Source organism: Opisthocomus hoazin, chromosome 8, assembly GCF_030867145.1.
Source record: "Opisthocomus hoazin isolate bOpiHoa1 chromosome 8, bOpiHoa1.hap1, whole genome shotgun sequence".
Taxonomy (NCBI): domain Eukaryota; kingdom Metazoa; phylum Chordata; class Aves; order Opisthocomiformes; family Opisthocomidae; genus Opisthocomus; species Opisthocomus hoazin.
The window spans coordinates 44,820,827-44,845,682 of record NC_134421.1 but is presented as its reverse complement, the minus strand read 5'-3'; the positions used below and the strand labels follow the sequence as shown (position 1 = coordinate 44,845,682).

General features: G+C 40.0%; 1 protein-coding gene across 3 annotated transcripts in view; it reads right to left on the bottom strand.

The window, feature by feature from the left end:
• Window positions 1-24,399, bottom strand: part of MDFIC (MyoD family inhibitor domain containing) — a 50,098-nt gene extending 25,699 nt beyond the window's left edge. The window contains exons 1-3 of one of the 3 annotated variants that reach the window (XM_075428761.1): window positions 24,312-24,399; window positions 22,111-22,268; window positions 10,502-10,633 (exon numbers count right to left, since the gene is read on the bottom strand). In XM_075428761.1, the coding sequence (XP_075284876.1) occupies window positions 10,502-10,633; window positions 22,111-22,201 (223 nt within the window). In that variant the 5' untranslated portion in view covers window positions 22,202-22,268; window positions 24,312-24,399. Of the gene's footprint in view, window positions 1-10,501; window positions 10,634-22,110; window positions 22,269-22,629; window positions 22,794-22,952; window positions 23,055-24,311 lie in introns of those variants that run through there. The other 2 variants (XM_075428762.1, XM_075428763.1) reach the window with 2 other exon arrangements.
• Window positions 24,400-24,856: the final 457 nt, after the last annotated feature.

Here is a 24,856-nt window from a genome sequence, read left to right as displayed (position 1 = left end):
TGTGTTGTAATATTTAACAGTTGTTTTGGGTTTTTTTCCTGAATGCACAGTATCTTTTCATAATGTTTAATTGACTGTTAATTCTCCAATAGTCTAAATACTCGTTCTAATAAGAAGGTTTATTGCTACTTCTAAAATACCTTAAACGTTGATGTTAACACACAGAAGCTGAAGTGAGCAGGCCTTTATACTTACACATTTTAAAAACATTTCCAGTCAGCCTCTAAGCACAAACTTCCTGTCATCACTTACAGATAAGTAACTGTAATAAAGAAAGCAGTGGGGAAATAGGAAAAAAGGACTGTTCAAACAAACAAACAACAAAAAGAGGGAAAGGGGGGACTAGAGAAAATAATACAAACAGAAGAGAGAAAAATAGCTTAACGGTAGTAACTATACCAGGGATGGATCAGCCTTTTCTCTCCCTTTTTACTTTATAAAATAAATGTGGGAAAGAGGATGCAGAACAATTTATTAAGAACAGGAATAAACTTTCAGCACTCTTCCAGCTTTGACTCCACCACAACAGCCATCGCTTCTCTTTCTACCATACCTTCTATCCATATCCTTTACTTTCTTCCAAAATGACCATAATTTGTAAAGTTTTGGTTTTTTTAATGATCAAACCTTTGAAGTGCCATTCCGTTATAGTCCTTGTGAAATGGATTTCTAACTCTGAGTTTAAGTTTTGAGAGCAAAGTGGATTACTCCACGTGAACCTTTCCTATGCTGTCAAACTACTCTCCTTTTCCACAAGGACCTGTTCCACAAATATCCAACAAAATATTGATCATGAGACCTAAACTTCTTGCCCAATTCCAGTTATCCCTGCAGCTTCCCTGATGTGGATGCAGGTGTGATAACGAAAGAAACCTTTTGCCAGTTTATTCTCTGCTGTTCAGGGATGGAGCATAGCGCAGCAAATGAGCTCTCTCTGCTAGGCTGCCCTTCTCACAGAGCTAGAGCAGCGGATGCTCTGTAATACACAAACGGTCAAAACCAAACAGTGATTTATTTAAAATGAAGATTGAGTTTATTGACTAAATTGTAGGGGAAAGATTCCTCAGGCATAAAACTACCCTACAGATGGGAATCAGAAAACCAAGTGTACACAGAAGTAGATGAAGTAACAGTCACAGGAAAGGAACGAGAGGAGGATGGGAGAAAAAAAAGATAACTTTTATTAGAATTCCTCCTTTAAAGAGGTTTTGTGTGTTGGTTTTTTCCCTTTAATATCTTCCCAAAGTTAAACACTGTCTTATTTGTTGTAAATATAAAACTCACACTAGTTTCAAGTTTCCAAGTCTCGATCCAGCACAGAACAGTTTACAGAACGGCTGTGATGAAGACTGTTACGAAACATGTAAATCTTTATAACTACTTCAGATGCATGAATGTGAACTGCCAGATACTTTATAGAGTGATCCATGTATAGTCCTGCTGAAAGATCTATTCCCATATAAAAACATTTCTCAATACTGATTTTACATTATAAATATGAATGTGACTTATCACTAAAAAGTCAGCACACAGTAAAAAGAATATATATTGAGGTAGGGAAATACTTTATAAAGTCATAGTTACCAAGTGAGCTAGGACATGTGAAATTTTTAAATGAGCTGGAGTAATTTACTAAAATTACATACATGAAAACTACATGTGCATCACCCAAAGTTAGCTCCGTATCCTGCCTCACCATCCCAATATTTTTTTATATCACTGCTGTGAAAAACTCAGTTTGATCACTCAGACAAACCTTTCCATGCAGGCTGAACCCAAATCTTCTCACCAAAACTTAACGTTTCCTTCATTTTGAAATTCAAGCAAAAAGAGTACTGTTCACTAATCTCCTGTGTTTCTGAATTATACAGACCTAAAAGATGTTCACTCTGGTTCGACACTGCTCTTATGGCCAATTTTGGTCAGCATAGTAATCCTTCATTGCTTTTCTATTAAAATGTGAATTTTATTTCAACTCACAGCTTACAGAATGCAGTTAAAATATGCATGTGTCCTAATAAAGACAGAAGACGAGAAAAGGTACATGCCTTCTAACTGGCTAAAAGGTTTTCTGTTTGAAGAAAGATGTATTTCAGAGCTACACATGCTTGAAGGCAGGCTCACTCCTCCTCGAACAAGGAACGGGCAAATGGCTTACGCTGTCTCTCAGGGGCAAAAACATGCCCTGAAGGTCAAATCTGACTCACTGGCCACATATTTTATAGGCTTGCCTAACAGTTTGCTCTACTTGTCTCAAAAGCAAACTTTGTAACATTTTATGCAAACATTATACAACCTTAAGTCTGAGCTGTAAATCAATAAAACTCACTTAAGCTTGAGGAACCTCTGCAACAGGAAACAGTCTCTTAGTTGAAATTCTGTTGTAGTTAGTATTAGCATTGCAAAATCTTACGATTTTCTCTAAACAAGTGTCATAATTATTTATAGCTTCAGACAAAAGTAAAAAAATGATAATTGAGATACTGCATAGAATTTGAGAGAAGCAGGTTTAAAAGTCAAATTTAAGCCTCTAATTTTCATGGGTCCAGACATAAAACTCAGAATTCGAAAGCTCTTGTGTTAGAATGCCATGAGCTTGCATTTCATGATCACAAATGTCAAGAGCAGTCTCCATACAAAAACATGTTTCTCACATGCCAGAACACCACACCACATTTCATTTAAAAACAGTTAAGGCTCAGGTGGCAAAAAAAGTCATCATTCTCTTAAATCAAGCCTCAATATTCCTGGAGGCCTACCTCACCAGTATAATGAGTTAACAAAACCAGTATTAGAAACAGCTTGAGTGACCACAGCTGTTTGACATTCAAATGTTTTTCTAAGGGATCGTTCGGGTTTGCATCATGAATAATATTTTTATAAAAGGAAAACAAAAAAAAACCACCACAACGACACACAAATAGTTCATAGGCTCCTGGTTTTTCTTGTCCTTTGCAAAAATACCTTCAGAGAAAGGTACTTGTGGGTACTTTTGCCCTACAGATATTACCAGAATGCAGAACAAGTAAGTAATATTCAGACCTTTCTTTCCTCTGGATACCTATTTAAAGAAGAAAAATGGTTAACCATAATTACTTCGCTAAGCCTTCTGCTGTACCATGAGCTCCTCTTCATCTTTCACTTTTTTATCAGTAAATACAAAATTCTAAAAGATTAAAAACTATTTTGGCTCTCTAAATTTTGAAGAATTAATTTCATTGTTTTGACGTACACACAATATAGAGTACTACTTTTCAGCTGTATAAACTTACTCCAAGCATTCCACACACACGATAGCAAATATAAAATAAAAATTAAAACGAAAAAAACTAAAGAGAATTTTTGGGATGGTTTGGAGTTCAAGGTATTTTTGCCAGCAAACAGGTTCCTAAAAGCACAACTTGCATGATGATACTTTCTCGCACTTTGTAATTTGGTGTTTTCTTTGCTAAAAATGGTTAACTGAATACCGTTAGTACTGAAAATAGCAGACTGAAACCACACTGACTCATTGGGTTTGTAGCATAATATTTCACGTAGAACACAGTCAGAGTTTTATTACTCTTCCTCTTTAACAACCACTACAAATATATTGTACTTTTTCCCCTATACAAGGAACTAATCAAGAAAAGAATATAAATACTCTTTCCCATCTAGGCATAACAGCACATTAATTCTGAGACAGTACCAATACAGCAAAGGAAAATATTCTGAAATTAAGATACAATTTACTTCAGGCTCAAACACAGCAAGCACAGTAATCTTCACGTTACTCGAAGAATTTCACCTTTGTCTGGTACTGATGATTACTGCCATCCAAACTTCCCCAGCCTCAGACCATAAATTCAGATGATGTTCTGAGACTCAGAAGTACGGTAAAACAGAAAATGAAAGGCTCCAGGTAATTCTGGCTACTAGTGATATGCAGAATACATGCATCTATCTTATGGTCATCTGGTGCAGTTTAAAGTTCTCACTGAAGTTTCACCACTGTTCTGCAAATGGATCAACAACAGCAAGAAGTTAATTTCTCCACGTGGAGTCAATCACAGACTACAGAAATTCCTCACCTATCGCAGTCCATCATTAACTGCATTTCTTCAAAACATAGACCCTAGAGTCGAAGGGAAGAGGCTACACAGAAAACATCTGCATCCCAGAGCAGCTGTTTACAAGTAACGGACCAATAACTTCAGCAACACTCGGGGCATTCCACAGGTGACTTCTGTGAACACCAAAGACCCAGTCTTAAACTCTGAAGACTGTAACTGTAAGGATACAGCTGTCTGTGAAAATGCCTCTCTGCCCAGGAGAGGGTGAAATGAAGATTAAATGAAAATGCTAGGGTTGTGCAACAATGAGGTGTGAAATTCCCCGGATGAAAAATTGTCTCAGCTGAGAGGTCTGATCTCAGAAATTCCTAGGAGAAATCAAAATCGTGAGAAGGTGGATACACTTTCAGCAGGAAAAAGCCTAACTTTCTGCAGAAGTCTTCCAGGTAGAGACTGGAAACAGTGCATCATCTTTATCCATTAAAAAAAGGAGGAGGGAAATCCAAATAACACTGGCTGAATCATCAAGACTCAGGTGAACAGTAGCAAACATGAGCTCCAGTTGCGTATGTGTGCACCAGCTGCAAACTCTCAATAGTTCATCTGGAAAATGTTTGATCTCTTGGTATCCTGATAGCACTGGCTTCTGATTTCTCATTTGTATTTCTCAGCCTGCTGCAAGAGCACTATTATTCATTCTTCTCTTCAGCTTCAACTTGTGCACCATCAGTAGGAGCAAATCCATAGGTCCTTTACAGGCCCTAGTACTTCTGATGCACAACACGCTGGCCTGCCTTCAAGCCAACTAAACTCCATAATTCTGTTAAACAGCTAATTTTCACTACCACCTTTATGAGATGCTTTATCTTGACTGACATGAATACTCCCAATATGCTGTACAACATACTTAGTTAGCTTTCTTCCAGTTTATATAATCAAAGTCATATTTCAGTATTTAGTGGATGAAAACTTGCCGTGGTGTAACCCCGGTAGGCAGCTATGAAGCAAATTTTTCCTAGACAAAACCAGTACAAAACTATTATAATAAATCACATTTTACCTCTTGTGTTGTGCTAAGGGAACTAGCTGATGTACAGTATTTTCAAATAATGTTTGCAAAACCAATTTTCATCTTACAGCTAGCTGGGAAGAAGTTAAAAACCCATCAGGCTCCTCAATAGACATGAGAGGAGTTTTTTGAGGAGTTTTGGAACACGAGTAGTAAGAGATCTGCCAGGTCCAGGGGAGAAACAGAAGTAACACAGATTAGTTCTCTGCTGGGGAGAGCATGAGAAAATTTCTCAGAGAGGAGTTCTCAGGGAGGACCTTCACACCTCCATTACTCCTACTTGCCAGATTCCACAAAGATTTATCTTTTTTAAAGAAGGATCTAAATATCAAACACTGCATTCCTGTATTTAAGTACTGAATTGATTAAAGTTTTGTTCTCTCACAGGCTCACACTTTTGTACACCTGGGTATATTTGGAATATTGTACATAAATCGCTTAACTACAAGAATACACCGTTCAGACTCAGTAATATATTTTGAGTATTTCTATTAATCTATTCTGCATGATTTCTGTACTCACACACTCAGTTACACTGCAAGAAGACTGCATCTGTCATACTTTCTAGCTCTGAAGAGAACCACTTCAGTTATCTCAAGCACTTTACCCTATTTTTTAGACAGAATAAACAGTCCTCTGAAATCACAATAATTGTAACATGACTGCACTACAAATTAGCCAAGAAAAGATATCTGGATTAATATAAAACAGAAAGAACATTTCTAATATCAGATTACCACCTTCTTGTCAGGAAAAAATGTCCTAAACCCACACTGCTTAATTTAAACTATAGAAATCACTCATTCACTTGGCCAGTAGGAAAAGGGACTCTCCAGTCATTAAAATTAAAGAAATAGTCATGAAAAGTAAAAATGACAACATAAACTTATAGAAAATAAAAAGATAAAAATATCTAGGTTTATATTTCAGTAAAACAAAATGCAGTAAGGAAGAAAGCAGTAAATAAAAGTGGGCACAAGAACACGCAAAATTGTTTAATTCCTACAGAGCTGTATGAAGCATCCCTTTCTCTGAAGAACCACTCTTATCAGAAGTGTGTTTCACAGAGGAGAAAGAGGCAATTGAAGCTAGGAAATGATGGATAGCAATGACCTTTCTATCTGTAAAACACAGGCATATTTTAGGTATTTAATCTTGGGAATCAGATTATTATTAATCAATTATTCATGACAATTTGAATCTATGGTAGATGTTTTTTGTTTTCTTAAATATCACATAGCTAAGATCCTGCTTGAGAACTGGAAAGGAGATTAAATCCACACAAGCAAATAGTGTTCAAGACTGGCATTTTCTTCCCTCCTAAACATTCCTTCCCCTGCCTAACAGCACACATTGATGATAACCTAGTCACCTCTCTAAAAATTCTGCCTAAATATTGTGATCACCAACTTTATAGCCTTTTTTTAAGCAGGAAAAGAAAAAAAAGCCCAACCTTTCCCAAAGAACAAAACAAGGCACTGTAGTAATGTGGAGCAGCAAAAATTCCTATGGCTTCATTTCTATAGCCACAGGTTACCCTGCTGCATGTTTTAACATCCACTCTTCCTCACTTGCCAGAGGTGAGTGATAACAGAAGCAGAACATCTCCATTACAGGCCGCCAGATCATATAATGAAAATAAGCAGAAAGTGTTTGCAGATATTTAAAGTGCATGGCTGAAGAAGAAGAAAAAGCAGATGGAGCTATTCTAAAGCTAAGCTATTTTGAAAAGCAGAACTTCTACAGGCTGAAATAAAACACAAAATACATGTGCGACTGTGAAGGGAAAGGAATAGGTCTCAACACTGCCTTGAAGAATACCTGAGATGAAAAACCTAAGGTTATCCCAGTTCGGGGGAATCACTATGGAAAAGAAATTCTCTCTTGGTCAGGTTCTAAAATTGAGGATATGGACAGCAATAGCCACCTTGTGAAGAATAACGCCAATTTAAAACCCCTAAAAACACCAAATATTTGGCAGTTCTTACTGTTCTCAAATACTCCGTTAAAAAATGCACACCTTATTTCTAGCCTAACTGAACTTCAGACATTACATCTCGCTCTCCCTTTGTCTGCTACAGTTGAAGAATTGTCTTACCAGATTTCTGTCCGTTGTGGTATCATGCGTCTTAGGGACTCGGTAAGCCCCTATTTATCCTTCGTGCTAACACTAAACAGATTGAACTCCAAGAGTTTTTCCACAATAAGGCATGTTTTCAACTACTCCAGTCATTCCAGAGATATTTGTGGTTCTCCCCTAACCCTCCTCCAACTGTATGCAGTCTTCCAGTAATAGTTATGCAAGCGCACTAACAATTAATAAGAGAAAGGCAGCATAACCATTTTCTTCTTATTTAGCTCTCCCCTGTTTATGTCAATATACAGTCGCCATTGAAGTAGAGGTGCACTAGAAGCTAATATTCCTCCACCATGACTCTCAAGCTCTTCTAAAAGTTGATTAATCCCTTGGTTGAGGCTTCCCATAAGACTGCCCATTTACTTGCGACATTATGAATATTTGCACCTGGGGGGGAGAAGGGCTGCTCCAAAGGAGGTGGGGAAAGGACTAAATCTTGGTGAAATCTCATCTAAAGATTAAAAAAATGGGGCTTGAGAAAAAGACTGCAAGGCCAGGACAAGGCGAACTGAAAACATCTTAGTGTGGAAAACAGGGGCAGCATTTTAGTTTATTGATGTTGCCTGGTAAACTGAGTTCAGAAGTGCAAATGCGAAATCGTACATAATGAAGTCATTACAGAGTCTCTAACACTGGACTTCGTTGTTGGTGTGCCAGTAAAACTAACTGATTAATCTACTTCCATATAACAGCAGGATAAAACAGCTGCAAACAAGGAAAATCTTGGAAATCAAACGCTGGAAACATTTATAAAGTGAAAACTAAGGCTAACACAAATAGAGTATGTATCAACTGTGGGGTGGAAAACAATCTGTATGGGAAAAAAACAAACTGAATCATTAGGACAGTGGTGAATGGTTGTTAACACCTGAGAAAACTGAAGTATGCCCTGTCTAAAACAACTTAAAGAAACAGTTTTAAAATACACCGTAATGATCAAAACAATGTTTATTTCTAACCCCAAGCTTTTTCAATACACAGTATTCTGCAAACTTTAGTCTAGTGGGGTAACAGATCTGTTTGAATCACAGCCATTCTGAGCTACAACACTTGTTATTTAAGATGAAATACCTAGGTAATATTTGTGATCAACAAGCTTCTCTTTGCTTTACTTGTCCTATTTTTCAAACTGTAGTTACTAGGTAGATCAAGTTGTGAAACTTCTGCAAACTACCAAGAAGTACTTGTAATTGAGCCAAACACTGTTCCTCATTTTTTTTTAAATAGAACAGACTTCCCTACTCACAGCCATAGCCCAAAAAAACAGAAAAGAAGCTGCTTTAATGTCATAATTTTTGTTTCTTCCATCTTGAAGACTTCAACATCAAAGGTTAAAAAATCATGAATTTGAAACTGAGAGGATTGCATCATAGCAGCTATTCAAACACGCCTCATAATAAAGCCACTACTACACAAAACTCCATTATTAAGACTAGGAGTTTTAGAAACTTCCAACTTTCACTTGAACTTGCTTTTCACAAAGTCAAAAGTAAAACTACCAGTGACTCCAGGAGGAACACAGTTATGCACACGAGCAGTACACTACCTTCCGAATTTTAGCCTTTCTTTGCCCTTTTTCCTGTTACTTTTTTAATTCAGCAGCGGAGAACCCTCCTATCTTAGAGACATATAACTGCATATAACTGTCACGTCATTTTACCAGGGACTTGCACAATCTGCTGCAATTTCTACTATATGTTGAAAAAATTTATCTTTTTCTCTTCCACTTCCCCAGTCTCCTTGCGGTGAATGTATTACAAGAAGCACAGCACTACCCTACTGTCCTTGATCCTTTCCTCCACAGTTCAGGCACGCTGCTAACTGGTACCCAATAAATCCACTTCCCCACGGGTCTGGGAATAAGGAAGCCTCTAGGAAGGGGGAATGAGAAGCAGCAGATGCCACATGCACCTTCCCATGTCCTCAACACAAGCACAAGTAAATTGCTTGCCCAGGGACCATCAGGTCTAAAATAATGATCTTTTGGAATTAGGTGAACTCTTAAACTGTGAAGGAAAATTCCTCCTCTTTACAGCCCCCTAAGAATTATTTTTAAATTGTCAGATAAGTATCTGACTTGATAAATTCCAGTTTTCCTGTAAAGGATCTAGACAACTATTCAATACATTCAGGATATAAGTATTTACTGGGATTCATTATTTAGAAAAAAGTATTAACTAAGGTTTAAAAAGAACTTCAAATGCTAACACAAAGTTCGGGAGAAGCTGATTGTATAGATAAGACTTAAAACAAAACTAAAATAGAAAGAACTGGGTAACTCCAGGGAAAATCACCAGCTACAGCAACAGCAGGTTCAGAAATAGGAATTTACCCCACTGCGTATCGAGTAGCACGTGTGCAGTGCAAAGACTGACACGAAGTGTGTGGTCAGACAACGATCTCAGAGGGCTGGAGCACCACTCAGCATTTAGCCCATTTGCTTTCTGAATATACCCTATAATTAAAGAAAAGTTTCTCATGCTGCCTCTCCCTTGAGTGACTAACGTTCAAGCATTCACAGAATTTTAAAGCGGCATTACCTCTGGCAGTTAACAGAAATATTTTTGCCTCAGGAGGGTGCAATTGTGGATGATCTTTTGGACAGCATATGATATTCAATTCAAGACAGAAAAGTGGGAATAATCTTGCATACCTTTTGATGTTTTAAAACATCCAAGACATACACTAGGAATGTGGACTTATAAAAACTAATTTTTTAAAAAACACAATTCCACAGCACGTAAGGCCTAAAAACTTGCCTTACAGCATTCTTCTAGTTTCGAAAAGACCAGCTACTTTAGGATTCAAACCTCCTTATAAACTTACATCTGACCAGTACTCAGTGTATCTGGAAGCAACTGCTCTCAGCATAATTTACTCTGCCACTTAAATGTATACCCTGAGAAATCAAAGGCGATGACACCTAGCACAGTTGCATACCGCAGCTTCTACTGAATATACAGATCCCATTACGAATGGTAAGAGAAGAATGTAACATTAAGGCTTTAATATGTAGATACTACAGAGGGCTATATTATACTGCACCACTCAGAGCACACCTTCCTTTGAACTCATTGCTTATGCATGCTGACATGAGTCATTCCGGGAAAAATATTCAGTAGATACACATTATAGTTGCAAAACAATTGCATTTGACACACATTTAACTGAGTCAACAGGCAGGATCCCGTTACACTGCAAAAGTAAGCCTAAATGGCAGCAATTTGTTCTGGAAATACTTACTTCTGATGAGGTCACCATCAGTGCGATTTTCCCAGGCAGACTGGTGTTGTATCTCTGGTTGTATACTTTGGTTACTGGAAGGCTGTTTTATGTCTCTATCTCCTGCCGCAGTATTCTCTTGGTCAGTTTTTTCTAAGTGAAAAGAAATTTTAAGATATTAGCTTCTCTGGCATTTTTCCTCTACGTGAACAAAACTCACTTTTGAAAATTAAAAACAAGAGAGCATAAAATACAACTTGATTTAGCATCTCATGTAGTTTCCTCAGAAATAATTCCTAATAAAGCTGCTTTTCAATTTGTTTTCTTGTCCAGAACAAAATAATTCCTCTTTAAGAAAGTTTTTTAGTCTTATTTTGTTTAATCATGCAAAATAATACTCAGCAGCCTTTTTAAGAACAAGTTATGGTTGAGTTTGTTTGTACTTAGTTACCTTCCACAAAATTTTCAGATAAAAATTTGCTTATCTTTGTCACACAAAAAAAACATTTTCTGCCCACGTACATGTGGCTCTGGTATATAAAAGCCACAAAAAATCCACAGAAGTCTGATCTCTGTAATTCACAACTGAACATATAATTAAAGACAAATATTGTTGAAATGTCAAAAATGATTAGTAAAGAAATGCAGAAAATGAATTGCAACACAATTACCTACTTTTCATTGAAAAAAATAGCCTTTTAAAAGCCGTTCCTGAATAAAAGTCAGCATTTAGGCTATGATGAAAGGAAGAATGATTTCTTCTCTCCAAGTATATACAAGATGCAGGGAAATTTCCCTGGTAAGGTTATTTGAGGCATTCTTAAGCTTATTTCACAAGATAGCAGATTTTGTTGTTTTGATGATTTCGCCAATAAACACATGCAGACCTGCATCTTCCCAAAGCAAGGTAAGTGACAGCTTTCATTTTCGCTGTCACTAATGTTTTAATAGTCAAATTCACAAACAAATCTTTCTGTTCATGATTGCTACAGGTTTTTCCTACTGGCATTCAAGGCAACATTTCCAAATCTGGAATTATTTTGTTCATTACTCACAGTGACAGATTATCAGTTTATATGACTTACTCGAGCAATCTATAAAACACTAAATATTTTCAGTCTCGAGTATTTTTTGAGTATACGTACAACATTTAATATTTACAGCAAATCTAAATGAGCAACTGTTGAAAAGTCTGTTAGCTCTATTTATTTGTTTCAAACAAAAATGTGTTTATAAACCACTTATCACAGTGTAATACCATATCCTCTAGTAAAGCAATGTTTCCAGTCCTGAGATATAGAAAAATCCCTTATTGCTACTGCGACATATTAAAGGTTAGTTTCTTTATGTAACCAACAGCAGTTTGATTTTAAATCCTAACTTTCTGCCTTTGCTATCCACCCTATTAAACTGAGGCATTGAACATCACTCAAAATAATATATGCCATATTGCATGTATAGTAGCATATACTATATTTCAAGCACTGCTGCTCTCCTATTAATTTTCACCTCTGAAATGTCTGACCCAGCTACCTCCGTGGTACTTGTCTCTCAGCCCTCTCTCCCATCACCATTTCTTCAATGACTTGTCAATATTTCCTCAAGCCCATCCTGAGATGAACTGTTTCACTGGGATTGCCATCGAGTTACTGAAGTGATTGGGAAGATATCCATTGACTTCAATGAGTGTCGCGTCTTGCCCTGATGACTTAATCTCACCTAGATATTCATCCTATCCAGAAAAAACCCAGATGTTTTTCAACCCCTTTGACAGACATTAGATACAAATTATTCCTACCTGGTATCTATCAGATACAAATTGTACTGAAGTATGATGATTTAGCCTGTGCAATTAGGTATTAGGTGCAAATGTGTTTCAAAAGTGTTTGAAAAGTGCCCTGAAATAGACTGAAGGAAAATAAGTAGTGTCCTAGAGAGAGCTACTGTAAAAGAAATGCAAGCAGTGTACAGTCTGCTTCCCACAGAGAATAAGTTTAAATGATCTATCTTATGAGATTTTGCTCTTAAATTACTCTACCGCAATAACAACACCAAAATTACAACAACATCTACCCTGCAGTGGTAGCACAATACTCGAGGACTACTGTATAAAATTTTCTTGTACAGGATACACTTTGCAGAGTCCTACTATTTCATGTAGTAAACAATGAACAACTCCAAGAAAACATTAATGTTAATATTATGGGGCCTTCAAGTGTTCTAGATTACGTTTTTATCTAATAAATGTGAAGAAGTGCAGAATACAATCAGTCATCATTATTCATAGCGATTTAGTTTGCATTCTCTACTTGTTTTCTGTTCTGTATCTTTTCCTGTTTGTTTTTTCTTTTTTTACTGTATAGGTTGTATGTGTATTTTTCCTGTCTACTTTTATTATTCTAGCTGGATATGGTAAACGTCCAGTCAAAACCATGTAAACGATATTAACAGTTAACAAGAAAGAAGTAAGACACCATTAAAAAGTAAAAAAAGCCCCAATGTTGCAACTGAACACCAAACAATTTTGATAGGAATTTACAACAATTAACATTGAGTATCTGTTCTTTGATTTGTTGAATTCACATGAAGACTTCCCCATGAACATGCGTAACAGAAACTTACACCATTAAACATGTGTTTGGTATCTCCCTGTTCCCTACAGAATCCCCCGCCAGACAGCAGCTGGTCCCCTGGCAGATGTTGCTCTGAGGGTGTGATGGGCTGACCCCGGGCAGCAGCCAAGGACCAGATGACCGCTCCTTCCCTCCCCGGCCCCCCGCAGGACGAAGGCACAGAACAGAAGGAGCACAAGTGAGAAAACCCGTGGGTTGAGATATACTTGAATAAGTGAAGGAAAGAAGAATTACAAACAAAGCAAGTGATGGAAAGGCAATCACTCACCACCTCCCACAAGCAGACCGGTGCCCAAGCCAGTCTCCAAGCAATGGCTACCTCCCCCAAAACCTCCTCCTCTCAGTTTTATTGCTGAGCATGACATTATACAGTGTGGAATACCCCTTTGGTCAACCCGGGCCAGCTGTCCAGGTTGTGTCCCCTACCAACCCCCAGCCCACCCCCAGCCCACTCACTGCGGGGGCAGAGTGGGAAAAGAGAAGACTTTGACGCTGTGCAAGTGCTGCTCAGTAGCAGCCAAACCACTGGTGTGCTATCAACCTTGGTTTAGTCACAAATCCCAAACACAGCGCCGCAGCGGCTGCTGTGAAGAACATTAACTCTACGCCAGCCAGACTTGGCACAATGAGGCTTTAGAAAAAGTAGACGCTCAGCTACGTTTATTTAAGGTTTTTTCATACATCCCTTCTGATGCATCAGAACACTGAAAACAGACAAAACACTGATGTCCTGATTAATTTATTTTTCTTGAATGTGCACCAGGTCTCAGGTTTAGTACAAAGGAATTTCTTGATTATTCCCTTACAAAAAACAGCCAATGATGGGATCACAACTTTTTTATTATTATTATTATTCTAGAGGTGCAACTACAACATAACAGCTACAACCAATCACACATGAAGGCAACCTCAAGAACACTCCTGAGTCTGTGGTTTGTTGATACCATTGTTCTTGTGTTAGGTGCATAACAAGAGCAATGAATAGTTTATGAAAGATAACACATTTAGAAGTCCAGTAAGAATCGATGCAAAGGCCTTAATCTTCTCTGATGTGCCATGCTTGTGGCCGAGGAGTTTTAATAAAGCCTACAGCTGGAACAAACACTAATGGCTGGATCTGGCCATAAACAGGCATGGCTTTTTTCTTCTGCATCTCCAAATAAATTTATAACAGTTCTCTGTTTTAATCAAGCTTCACCCTCAGAATTCTTATGTAACACTTCCTTAGTATTTTAGCTTGTGCCTCCTTTAGTACCCTCTTCCACTTTCATGTGACTAACCTCCAAAACTGACAGCCAAGAAGAAAAAGAGATGCTCTTCCTAGCAGTGTAAATAATGGAAAGCAAAGACTTGTTATGTTCTCACTCTGGCAGTGTCGAGGCAGAAATCCAATCTCTCTTCAAAACCGCAGTAAGTTACTCTAGGTCATGTCACAAAAGCAACACGGTCTTCTTGCCCACCACAATTCAGTCGCCAGACCAGCACCCTATGTGGCTACGTACCTCTCCTAAACAAACAGCAGTCCCTGGGCTGAAGAGCGAAAAAATCTATGGGAGTGACAGCCACATAGCACCCTGTGGTTTATCATGAAGGTAAGCATGGGCACAAACTCTACCTGTGCAGGGATTAATGCAAGTTTAAGGTTTACATAAGGAAGAGAGGTCCCTTCCAACCTCTACCATTCTGTGATTCTGTGATATAACGTGCTAGCAAACTATAGAATTGAGATGGGTAACAGCCAAACCATATCTATACTACAGACAACTGGTAAGCCCCTTAGCTGAAAAATCAAAAATTTTAATCACATCTCAAAATTACTGTTCCATGAAATAAGTGAACAGGGCCAACTCCCAATTTTTTTGTTATTTGTAATTATTAAAGGATATATATATCTCTTTTATAGCACAAACATTCATTTCAACATAATCTTGTTATACCATTTTTAAAAGCACACAGCAATACATGTGTTTCATAGAATCAGAGCTTGTTTTCACCACTGAGACTACTGCAACATTCATTGTTAACTCTTGTCTTCGTTTAGAGCACGCACCTCTGGTTATATACATTTCTTTGCATCATGACAAATACATTTTCCAAGACTCCACCCACAGAAGAGTGGCAGCAGTCTGAGTCATCAACAGGGCTACTATTACAATAGCGCTATTAAAGAGAAAGTTTGACAAATAGCCTGAACTGTCAAGAAAGACGTACAGTTAGGCAATCTATCCAGATCCCTTCCAATCCTGACTTCTATGCTTTTATAAAGTTCCTCAGATATAGGTCAAACTAATTGCTGAAAATTTCTTAGAACTTCCAATGAAGTATCTCTCTTTTCAGAGCTATATTTAGTCTGTCTCTTTCTCTACGATCATGTAAAGCATATTGAGTGGACGTCCCAGTCATATGCAAAACTGACAGAAAATACACAAAAAAGATAGGTAATGGATGTCAATTTGCAGGACATACCTCAAAGAACTCAACGCTTTGACATATAACCACCTTTTCTTCTCCCAGTGCTTGTAAATTTGTACATTCACACTCTAGCTGCCAACACACCCTACTACGTCTCTCGAGTTTACACAGAAATGGGTCTCACTGTCTTCAAACACGGCATCATACCTCAGTGCGTCAATAACAATCCCTGAACACACAAAAAAAATGGAAACAAGTGCCCACATTAAGTGGGTTGCATGGCCTCGGAGTCATTCGTAGCTGATTTCTATTCCTTAGATGACACTTAAGCCTATATATGACTCAGCCATCTCTTCCAAGCATGTGAACCATAAAAGTGCTTGACTAGCAATATGACAAACTGGACTTGAGAAACAGGTTTAGAGTTTGTCTGTTGACACAGGGATACTGTGGATGTAAAATGAGTTAAAAACTCCATTGCTGCAACAATAGAAGGCTTTGTTGCTATGACGCATTCGTTTTCTGTTCACCAACAACTGGGTGGACTGCACCAAGTATCAAGGAAAGCAAAAGCAACTGCTGGGAAAGGCTTCTGGGAACCTGAGTGCATCGCTTTCATCAACGAGAGAGGGACAAGCAGAACAGGCCGGCACAGTGGAGTCATTGCGACCTCTGAAAATGCAGAGACGGGAACAATCCAACAGTTTTACTGTTTAATGGCAGAGGAATAATGGAAGCACAGGCTGAAGCTCACTTAAAACACTGAAAGTTGACCCAGCTGCTGGGATGTAAATGTGAATGCTCGGAAGGCCTGAGTTATCCCTGAACAAGCAGATGCAGATTTAAATATACACATGTAAAGCCCAAACCATCCCAAAGGGAATTTTGTTCTTCAAAGCAAAGAGAGAAGCTATAAAAGTAAAAAAAAAAAACCCAAAGCCCACAAAAGGAGGTCTACAAGGAACAAAAAAGTTGAAAAATGTTTCCAAAAGGAAAAACAACAAAGTGGTTCTCTGTCTCAAGCCTACAACAGCTGGGAGGGATTGAAAAGTATGTGGCAAACGCTGCATTTCTACTGCTTCCTTTGTTCATTAATATCCTCGCTGGCAAGGAACCACTGAGGATACTATTTCCTACTGAAAATTCCACTGTTCACAACAATAACACAATGGAACCGCGATAATACCAGGTTTCACAATGCAACTGTTAACAGTAACACCCACCAGCTACTTCACGAAATGCCTAAAACTTTTAGGCATTTCACGTTACAAGGAAGTTTGACTGTGCTATTTGTGTAACAGAATGCCTATTCCAGTTCATGATTTGCCTGAAACAATCTCATTTCATTAATGAGTGGTTGTACAATCTAATTAATATTGGTAATACACAAATTATGGAGTTGGAAGCCTCCACTTAGACGTATGACTTTTAAAACTAAAATAACTAATCTATTTCATTTCAGTGGCTTTCACTTGTCTTATTGCAACTTTCAATGGACTCAAAAATGCCACTGAAAAAATCAGTCTCTTAAAATTAGAGCAATTCAACTGAACTTCTTGGAAAGCTCTTACACAGAATTTTCCAGGTGCCAGCTACGGAACAACTACGAATGTACTACAAGTTTGACAGCCCTGGACAAATTTCAGTTGTGATAAATTTAAAATTAACAGCAACATGCAAACAGGTACTCTGCACTATAAAAGCATTAATAAGTTCAAATACATAATTGAAATTTTTTTTTCATAATCATACTAACTGTCACACAGTTACAAATTTATGTCATTCATCCAACGTTTCACATGTGTGCAAAACATAAGCTTCACACATGTGCTAAGCAATACTCAGTGGCTACACCTGTATCAGCAACAGCATGGGCCAATAAAAGTGGGCCTGTAGAGTGAAAGAGTTGATTTTAAGGACACGTTCCACATAATACTTGATCCAGGGGCTTTCTACTTTGGACTAGCTCTCAAATTTAATCTCAGAGACTGAAGGTTCATCAGTGGTTGGAGTGCATTAAGGCACATTCCTGCAGTGCATCTTCCAGATTATTTTGTCCAAAAGGAATCCAGCCCAGGTCACTCCCCAGGATCACTCCTCAAAGCAAATCAAAGTGGGGGAGAACAGGAGATTCACTTCAGAACTGCACTGCTGATCCAAATGAAAACACTAGCATAACACACTCATTGCTGGATGCTACTTATTAGGCAAAAACAAAGTGTCTAAAACAAAGAGAAGTCTAACTTCTGAAGGCCTGGAATGGAATTTGAGAGAATGATTTTGATATAAAAATAGCCTGTGAGATGGAATAGAAGTATTTCAAGTTTGATGCAAGCTTTTAGAGTCAACTCTATGAAACACAAGCCTATCACACCCATGTGGATATGAATCACTTTACTGGAACGGCACGCACGTGAAACTGAAAGCAGAAGTTTATTTTTACAACAAATTAGAGTTAGACACTTCTGAAAGTTTTAGGTATTTTAGTCAGTAACGTTCAATAAATGCCTCATTACTGACAAACAGCGATGAAACAAATTAACACAGATTCACACAAGTCTTGTCAGATTGCAATTATTGGGATTGGGAACGCAATTACAGAGGAAGTATTTGGTAAATTTGAGCAATCTGAGTGCACTGGTTAATCCTTGAAATAAGAATCCATTACTCGTAACGCTGAGGCACTGCTGGTAAAGTGCAACAATTATGGTGATAGTAATTGTTGCCTCAAGAATGTCCAAACATTCCCCACAGTGAGTCTTCTGTCACCCCATCTCATCTAGCGAGCACGTTCCTGTAGTGCTCCTCGTCATGAAAACAGTTGAGCACAGAAAACGTGAAGGGGTTTGAATCACATTCTTGAAGAGAAGCATGTGCTTTTTGTACTTTTCTGAATGGAAGTACTAGTTGCTGAATATGGTTTCTTCAGACACCAGATCAGAACTGCATTCTCAATCCAGCAACAGTGACATAATTTGCACCAGAGAGAATGACCACTTTGAGAATTTCAGCCTTGGTATTTCTACTAGACTTCTCCATTCTCCTCTCCCATCCCATAAAAAAAGTGACAGTGGATTTCTATCACCTGAAGAGTAATTAGAAAGTTTTTAGAATTGAAGTCTCAATTTCATAACAGTGTATTTTTTTTTTTTTACTAATCTGAGAAAGCTAAATGTCATTCACTTGTTATTCTAGGTTACCTTTAGTTACTAACAAGGAACAGTAAAACCATTCAAAATACTTTACAGATGGCAGTCCCACATTTTATAAAATGTGGCCTGATTCTCTAAATTTAGTTCCACGTTTGATGAATTTCCCTCTTGTATTCTCGGAGTTATTCAGAAGCAGAGGATTTAATGGAAAAAGTCTACCCATAGTCCAGGCAATAAACATGGCAGGACTTCGAACTTACGAAATATTTTCCCTAAAGCAGAGAGGCTAACAGACATAAAATGTCACATTCCTTGTTTGGGGACGTAACTTTGGCACCCATCAGTGCACAAAATACTTGATCACAGCGAAACTGAAGTGGTCTGAGCCCAGACGTGACACTATTCACTCTGACTACATTATAGAGCACGCAGGTAGAAGTAGTCATCTGCTTCCAAGGCCTGGGGAGCTACAGGATAAGAGAGACAGCATGACCAGGACCTTGAACAAGGTTGCACGAGTAGAGCTACACTTTTGGAAGGAGGTGGCAAAAATTAACTTCGATGTTTGCAGAAATGAGGTTAAACCTTTCATCCTGTAGTCTGTACCTTAGAGTAGCAGCCTCCATTGGCACAGATAATGGTTTAAAGACTGAAATCGAGTATTGACATTGCCACAAAAGAAAACGCTATGATTCCATTTCCTCTCTCTCATAGCACACTAATTGTGGAGGGGCAAAGTCCAATAATCTCTCAAATATTTATGCATTAATTCCAAAATGAACTAACAAGAAAGAACAGTGACAGCGGAGTTGTGGAGAGAGCATGTTGGTTGAAGTAATGCACAAAAATTCTTCCCAGTTGCGCAAGCCAGAGCACACCACATCTGTAGGCCACACTATGTCTCAACCCACAGTTTTCATCATGTCCACAACTGATCTATATCCCCTCAATCTGCCCAAGCTTTATTACTTTTGTCTGGTTTTCAGTTAGGTTGTTGGATAGCTATTTGTTGCATATTTAAAATCCAACCAAAGTTTCTTTTCCTTTCATGGAAAAATACAATTCGGCTTCAGCATCTAAACGTGTATGATAACAAGCAAGGAAGATCTAGATTTTTTGATGCTACCTCACAGAACTACAGAAGGGAAGAAGTTTGTTCTTGGGATATAACGTACCTATACCAGTTAAAAAAAATACAGAAAGCATATTAAAATATGCTGTTATGAATCAAAAATTCTTTCTCACTGGAATGCACTTTAATACTTTATTATACATACAACATCAGCCATTTATTCTGATTAAGGAATCTTTATTCCCAGGTGGACACAGATTTCAAGTATCTCACTGTAAGCATTTGGAGTCATCACATAAATATGATGAGGTGATTCTAATTAAAGTAGTAATTATTTCAAATTATTGCAGATTTTTCCAAATACCTCCAGCCTATTTCCAGAAATAATACGAATTTCAACCACAGCTTTTAAAATTATCACCAAATTCTAGAGAAATTAGTGTACTTTTGGATGTCCCAGGGGGTACTATTGTAAGAGTAGGGGGTGTTGGAAGTCCCAGACATATCATCTTAGATCTTCAGTCCTGGAATATCTGGACTACCCTACCCTGTAACCACACACTGCAAAGCTGACAACAGAAATGCTGGAATATAGACTGGAAATGTTATGAACTCACCTCTTCCTCTTTCCACCCCCATTTCCCCAACAGACTTAGGCTAGAAAAAAGCAACAAATATCCACAGTTATCCTTAAATCTAAGTTCACTAGAATAAAAAATATGCACTTGAATGCTGTATTCTGTAAAGAACCAGCCTTTTCTGTGAGCTATACATATGCTTTCAAATTGAGCATGTGCATTGAAAGGTGTGGCCAGTGAGCAAACCTGAATCAATACATCACACTTGTTTGTACCTTACTGATCCCTACGAAAGTAACTTGACAATCCTCCACCCCAACAGCTGTGAGCTGCAATTGTGTCCTTCAGAATTTCTGCATGTAACCTGTCCATGCACAGGTTAGTGTTCGTTTCCTCACTTTTCATAAAAGGAAGAGCATGTATTGACAATGGACTCACATAAGACTTTATTTCATAATGAAAACTCAGGTTACAGTGGCACTGTTAAGAATGAGACCACTTTCCAGGCGAGTTAGGTCACTGACTTACCACTTCAGTAACTTTGATGTATGGCCTACATGCAGAATTTAACCAGTGGCCACTTGATCAAGACAGATAAAAAAAACACATTGAAAAGAAACACATATCACAGATACTGCTGTTTCTGGCAAAAACATGACTCCAACAGTGCAGTTCTGCACGCTTGATCTTCTGTATCTAATCTTTTTTATTATTATTTTTTACTGTTTAGAAGTTATGAGTCATTCTCTAGGACAAAAAAAAACCCAAAACCAACAATAAGGTAAGTATAAGCCAATTTATTATGTCTCCCTGCCAGGATATTTTTCACTTAGCTACGGATACTTTCTGGTTTCTCAAATGAGTCTTCAACTCTGATTTCACACAGCTACTGATTTTCCAAGTTACAAAAACAAGCCTGCATCTTTAATCCACAGTTGCACAACTGTGTTACCAGGCTCTGTTCCAGTTAACCAGTTATGAATAAAGTTACAGTTTTTGAACAAGCTTATTTGTCTGTTCTTCAGAGACTTTTTAAACTACTGTCAGAATGCTGGAAAACAAAGCTGTAGCTGTAAATGAAAAAAAAAAATTAAGTCTCATCTTCCCAGATCAGAACTCAGCAGGCAAACATACTTCTCTATTTTTAGGATAGTCTGCAATATACCTTGTCAAACTTCCCTACATAGAGGTGGTCACAGTATCAGTATCTTTTGTGCAAATGCAAATAAGTTATAACTTAAAGAATTTCTCTTCAAGATGAATGCACTTTTAAACAACCTTTTGAAAACCAAATATAAAACAAGTTAATACACTCAGAAACTGGTTTTACCTGCAGCATCACAGAGAAACCTAAGAAAAAAACAGCAAAGTGACGTCCAACTTGAACAGCGCTCTTGCTCCTGGATCAACCTTTCTGAATTTACTGCAAGACCTGGCAGAAGAGCTTTACAGGAAAGAGCTTCTAAACACAAGCACAGAGCTGAGAAGGAAGCAAGTGATTTTTAAGGACCAGCATCTGCCTCTGAATGACCGCAGTTTTTCAAGCACTGAAAACTGGTGCTGACATCGGTGCATCTTTTTTTCCTTCTTACGCGTTTTCTATATAGGAATTTCTGGTTAGAACAATAAAGGGGTGGAAGTGTTACAGAGTTACACCAGAGAGGCGATGTCGGCGGGAGGGGAAAGAGAAGAGGGGTGAGAACCCATAAAACAAATCGCCGAACGTAAGGTACCGTTCAAATAAAAGGCGCAACAACTAGGGAGAAACGTTCGAGCAACTCACCTCGAGGGAGCGGGATCAAAGCGGAGCTCTCAGTCGGAGCTGGCTCTGGCCCTTCAGGCCCCGGAGGAAGAGGTTCTCTCGCGTGGGACATCTGCCAGCTCTACACTGAGTAGTAAAGAGCCTGCACCCCCCCCCTCCGACAAAGCTAACGCGCGGCCCTGCGGGAACAAGCAAACGACAGGACTCGTTAACGGGTCTTAGGCGCGAAAAGTAACTGCTCGGGGGCGAGGGACTGAGCAGGGGACAGCGGCGGAGCGGCGGCAACTTCGCGGCCCCGGCGGGCGCGCCGCCCGCCCGCCCCCCGCGGAGAGGCACCCCCGGGGCCGGCGGGCGGCGGCCGCGGGGGGCCCGTCCGCCGCGGCGTGTCCTACCTCCGTATTTCCTCCCGCTCCGCCGAGGCGCCCGGCCCTCCTCCCCGCCCCGAGCGCGGGCACCTCCGCGCCGCCCCCCGCTCCGTCTGCGCCCCCCCGCCCCGCCGCCACCCGCGGGCCTTCGCCCCGGGCAGGGTCGCGCACACACCGGCACTCACGCGCGCTTCCCCCCCGCCGCCACGGTCACTCCTTCTCCATCATTTCCGGACAATGAAACATCACCCCGCTCCGGCTGGCAGCGGCCGGGGCTCGGGGGCGGCGGTCGTGCAGGTCCTGCCGCCCGCCAGCGACGGGCCCGCGGGCTGGGCTGCGCTGGGCTGGGCCGGGCCGGGGCCGGTGGAGGGGGGGGACGGCCGACGGGGCGCCTCGCTACCCCCCGCCCCCCGCCGGGGCCTCCCGCCACGGAACTCCCCCGGGAGGCCGAAACCCGTCAGGCAGAAACAGGGAAGAAGGCGGGGAAAAAAAACCCACCACATCTCAAAGGCAGCCTTTCATGCCTGGGCAGGGTTTGCGGCTCTAGCTCTTGGCAGCGGTGCGGGGGCACGTCCAGCGGGCTCCGAAGCTGTCCGCCGCCGCGGCCGGGGCGCGCCTGCAGCCGGGTGCGCGCCTGAAGCCGGGCGGGCGCGTGAAGCGCCGCAGGCCGCCGCCGCGCCGGCCCTCGCGGGCCTGCCTCCCGCCCCCCTCAGGGACCGCTTCCAGCGCGGCCCCCCCCCGGTAACGCTGGGGGTAACGCTGGTGTGTCTGTGGAAGGGGCTTGAAAGCGGGCCTACAAAAATACTCAAAGGGACGCGGAGGACAGAGCAAGCACTTCACAAAAGTAAAACCCCAGAGAGCAAACTGCTGCCTCCGCTACCCCCTGCCAAGCGGCGCTACCTGTGCTCACTCCGTGGAGGAAACACGTCTTTCCCACGGCACGGATTGGTTTGATCATCAGCCTCGTGCTCTGGTCTTGCCCATGGAGTACTGCAACTACTGCTCGTGGGCATGCTGGTGTCCGCCAGCTACGCTCTTCACCTGGCTTATGCCCTCACAGCGTATCACCTTGCCTTATCAAAGCCTGTCCATGTTTAAACTGTAATTTCCTTAACACTTACGTGCAAATTTTTTTATTATGGTTCGGCAAGCATACTTCACTAGCATGCCTCGTTACAGTCTACAGCCGGGTATCTTTCGGGAAACTAAAGTAGGAAGGCAAAACAGCCAAGTTGCAAACTATTTGCGTCCTAACGCAAGAGAAGATAACCAGCGGATATTTATTCTGATACCATAAGTGCTAAGGAGTATGCTCAGGTGTCAAAAGTGCACTTCTGGAAGTGCAGCAGTTCCTCGCAATGCTTGCAAACCAAGCCAGACAGAGTGCAGGTACCTGAGCAGGAGCCGTTTCTGCGTGACGTACCACGCTCCTCAGGGCCTCCTCTTACTTCAGAAGTCATCAATAAATTTTGCACCACTGTGCAGGTTTATTATTGGTCATTATTGGTGTAAAAGAGAACAGCGTGATGCAATTGCTACAAAATGCTATCTAAGGCGCATATACTTTCCTCTGAGAAATGCAGTAATGTTTCAGTATTTCAGTAGCCTAAGATGCTCTTTGGTACAACATAATCTTTCTTTAAACATTTTCATGACAAAATAAAAAAAAATGTGCTACATGGGGAAGAAGCTATGGAAAAAATCAACTTCAGGCACACAAAATTATTATCATACTGCATAATAATAATGTTGGTCTCAATATCTACGCTTTTCATCTACAACAACATTGCGTAACTTTTCCTTCTCTCCTGGCTGTCCTGGGGGCAGAGCGATTGAGACATAAGGTAGAAGACTTACCTTAATCTCCCAAGTGAGTCAGTAGCAGAAGAGAGGTTATGACTCATACTCAATGTACAAGCCTGTGTTTTTCCCTCTGAAACTGGAAACATAGCAGAGAACTGTGGGAGGAGCAATAATTTAGCCAACCACACCCTGCCTTCAAAATATTGCATTGGATAGTAAATGCCTATGAAGAGCAGATACCATCCAGGGTTGGTGTTTGGGTTTTTTTCTTAACCTTATCTGTGAAACCCACATGGCAAACTTCATGGCATTCAGTTTATCTTCTTGAAAAAGGCGATGGGATGAGCTCACCCGGCCAAGGTTCAACTGTGTAGCAGCGTACTGAGAGTTTAAAGTAACTAAATGAATTGAAGAGTGTCTTTAGCTGATACTGCCATGTTGTATCAGTATGCAGAGGCAGATAACCTTAAGCAATACCAGATTAAAAAAAAGGTAAGAGAATTCAATATACAAAAAGCACAATTCACTGAAATAGCACATTAAAAAATATTGTGCGAGTCACGTTACATTACGTACCAAAGACTGAGAGGATTGTAAAA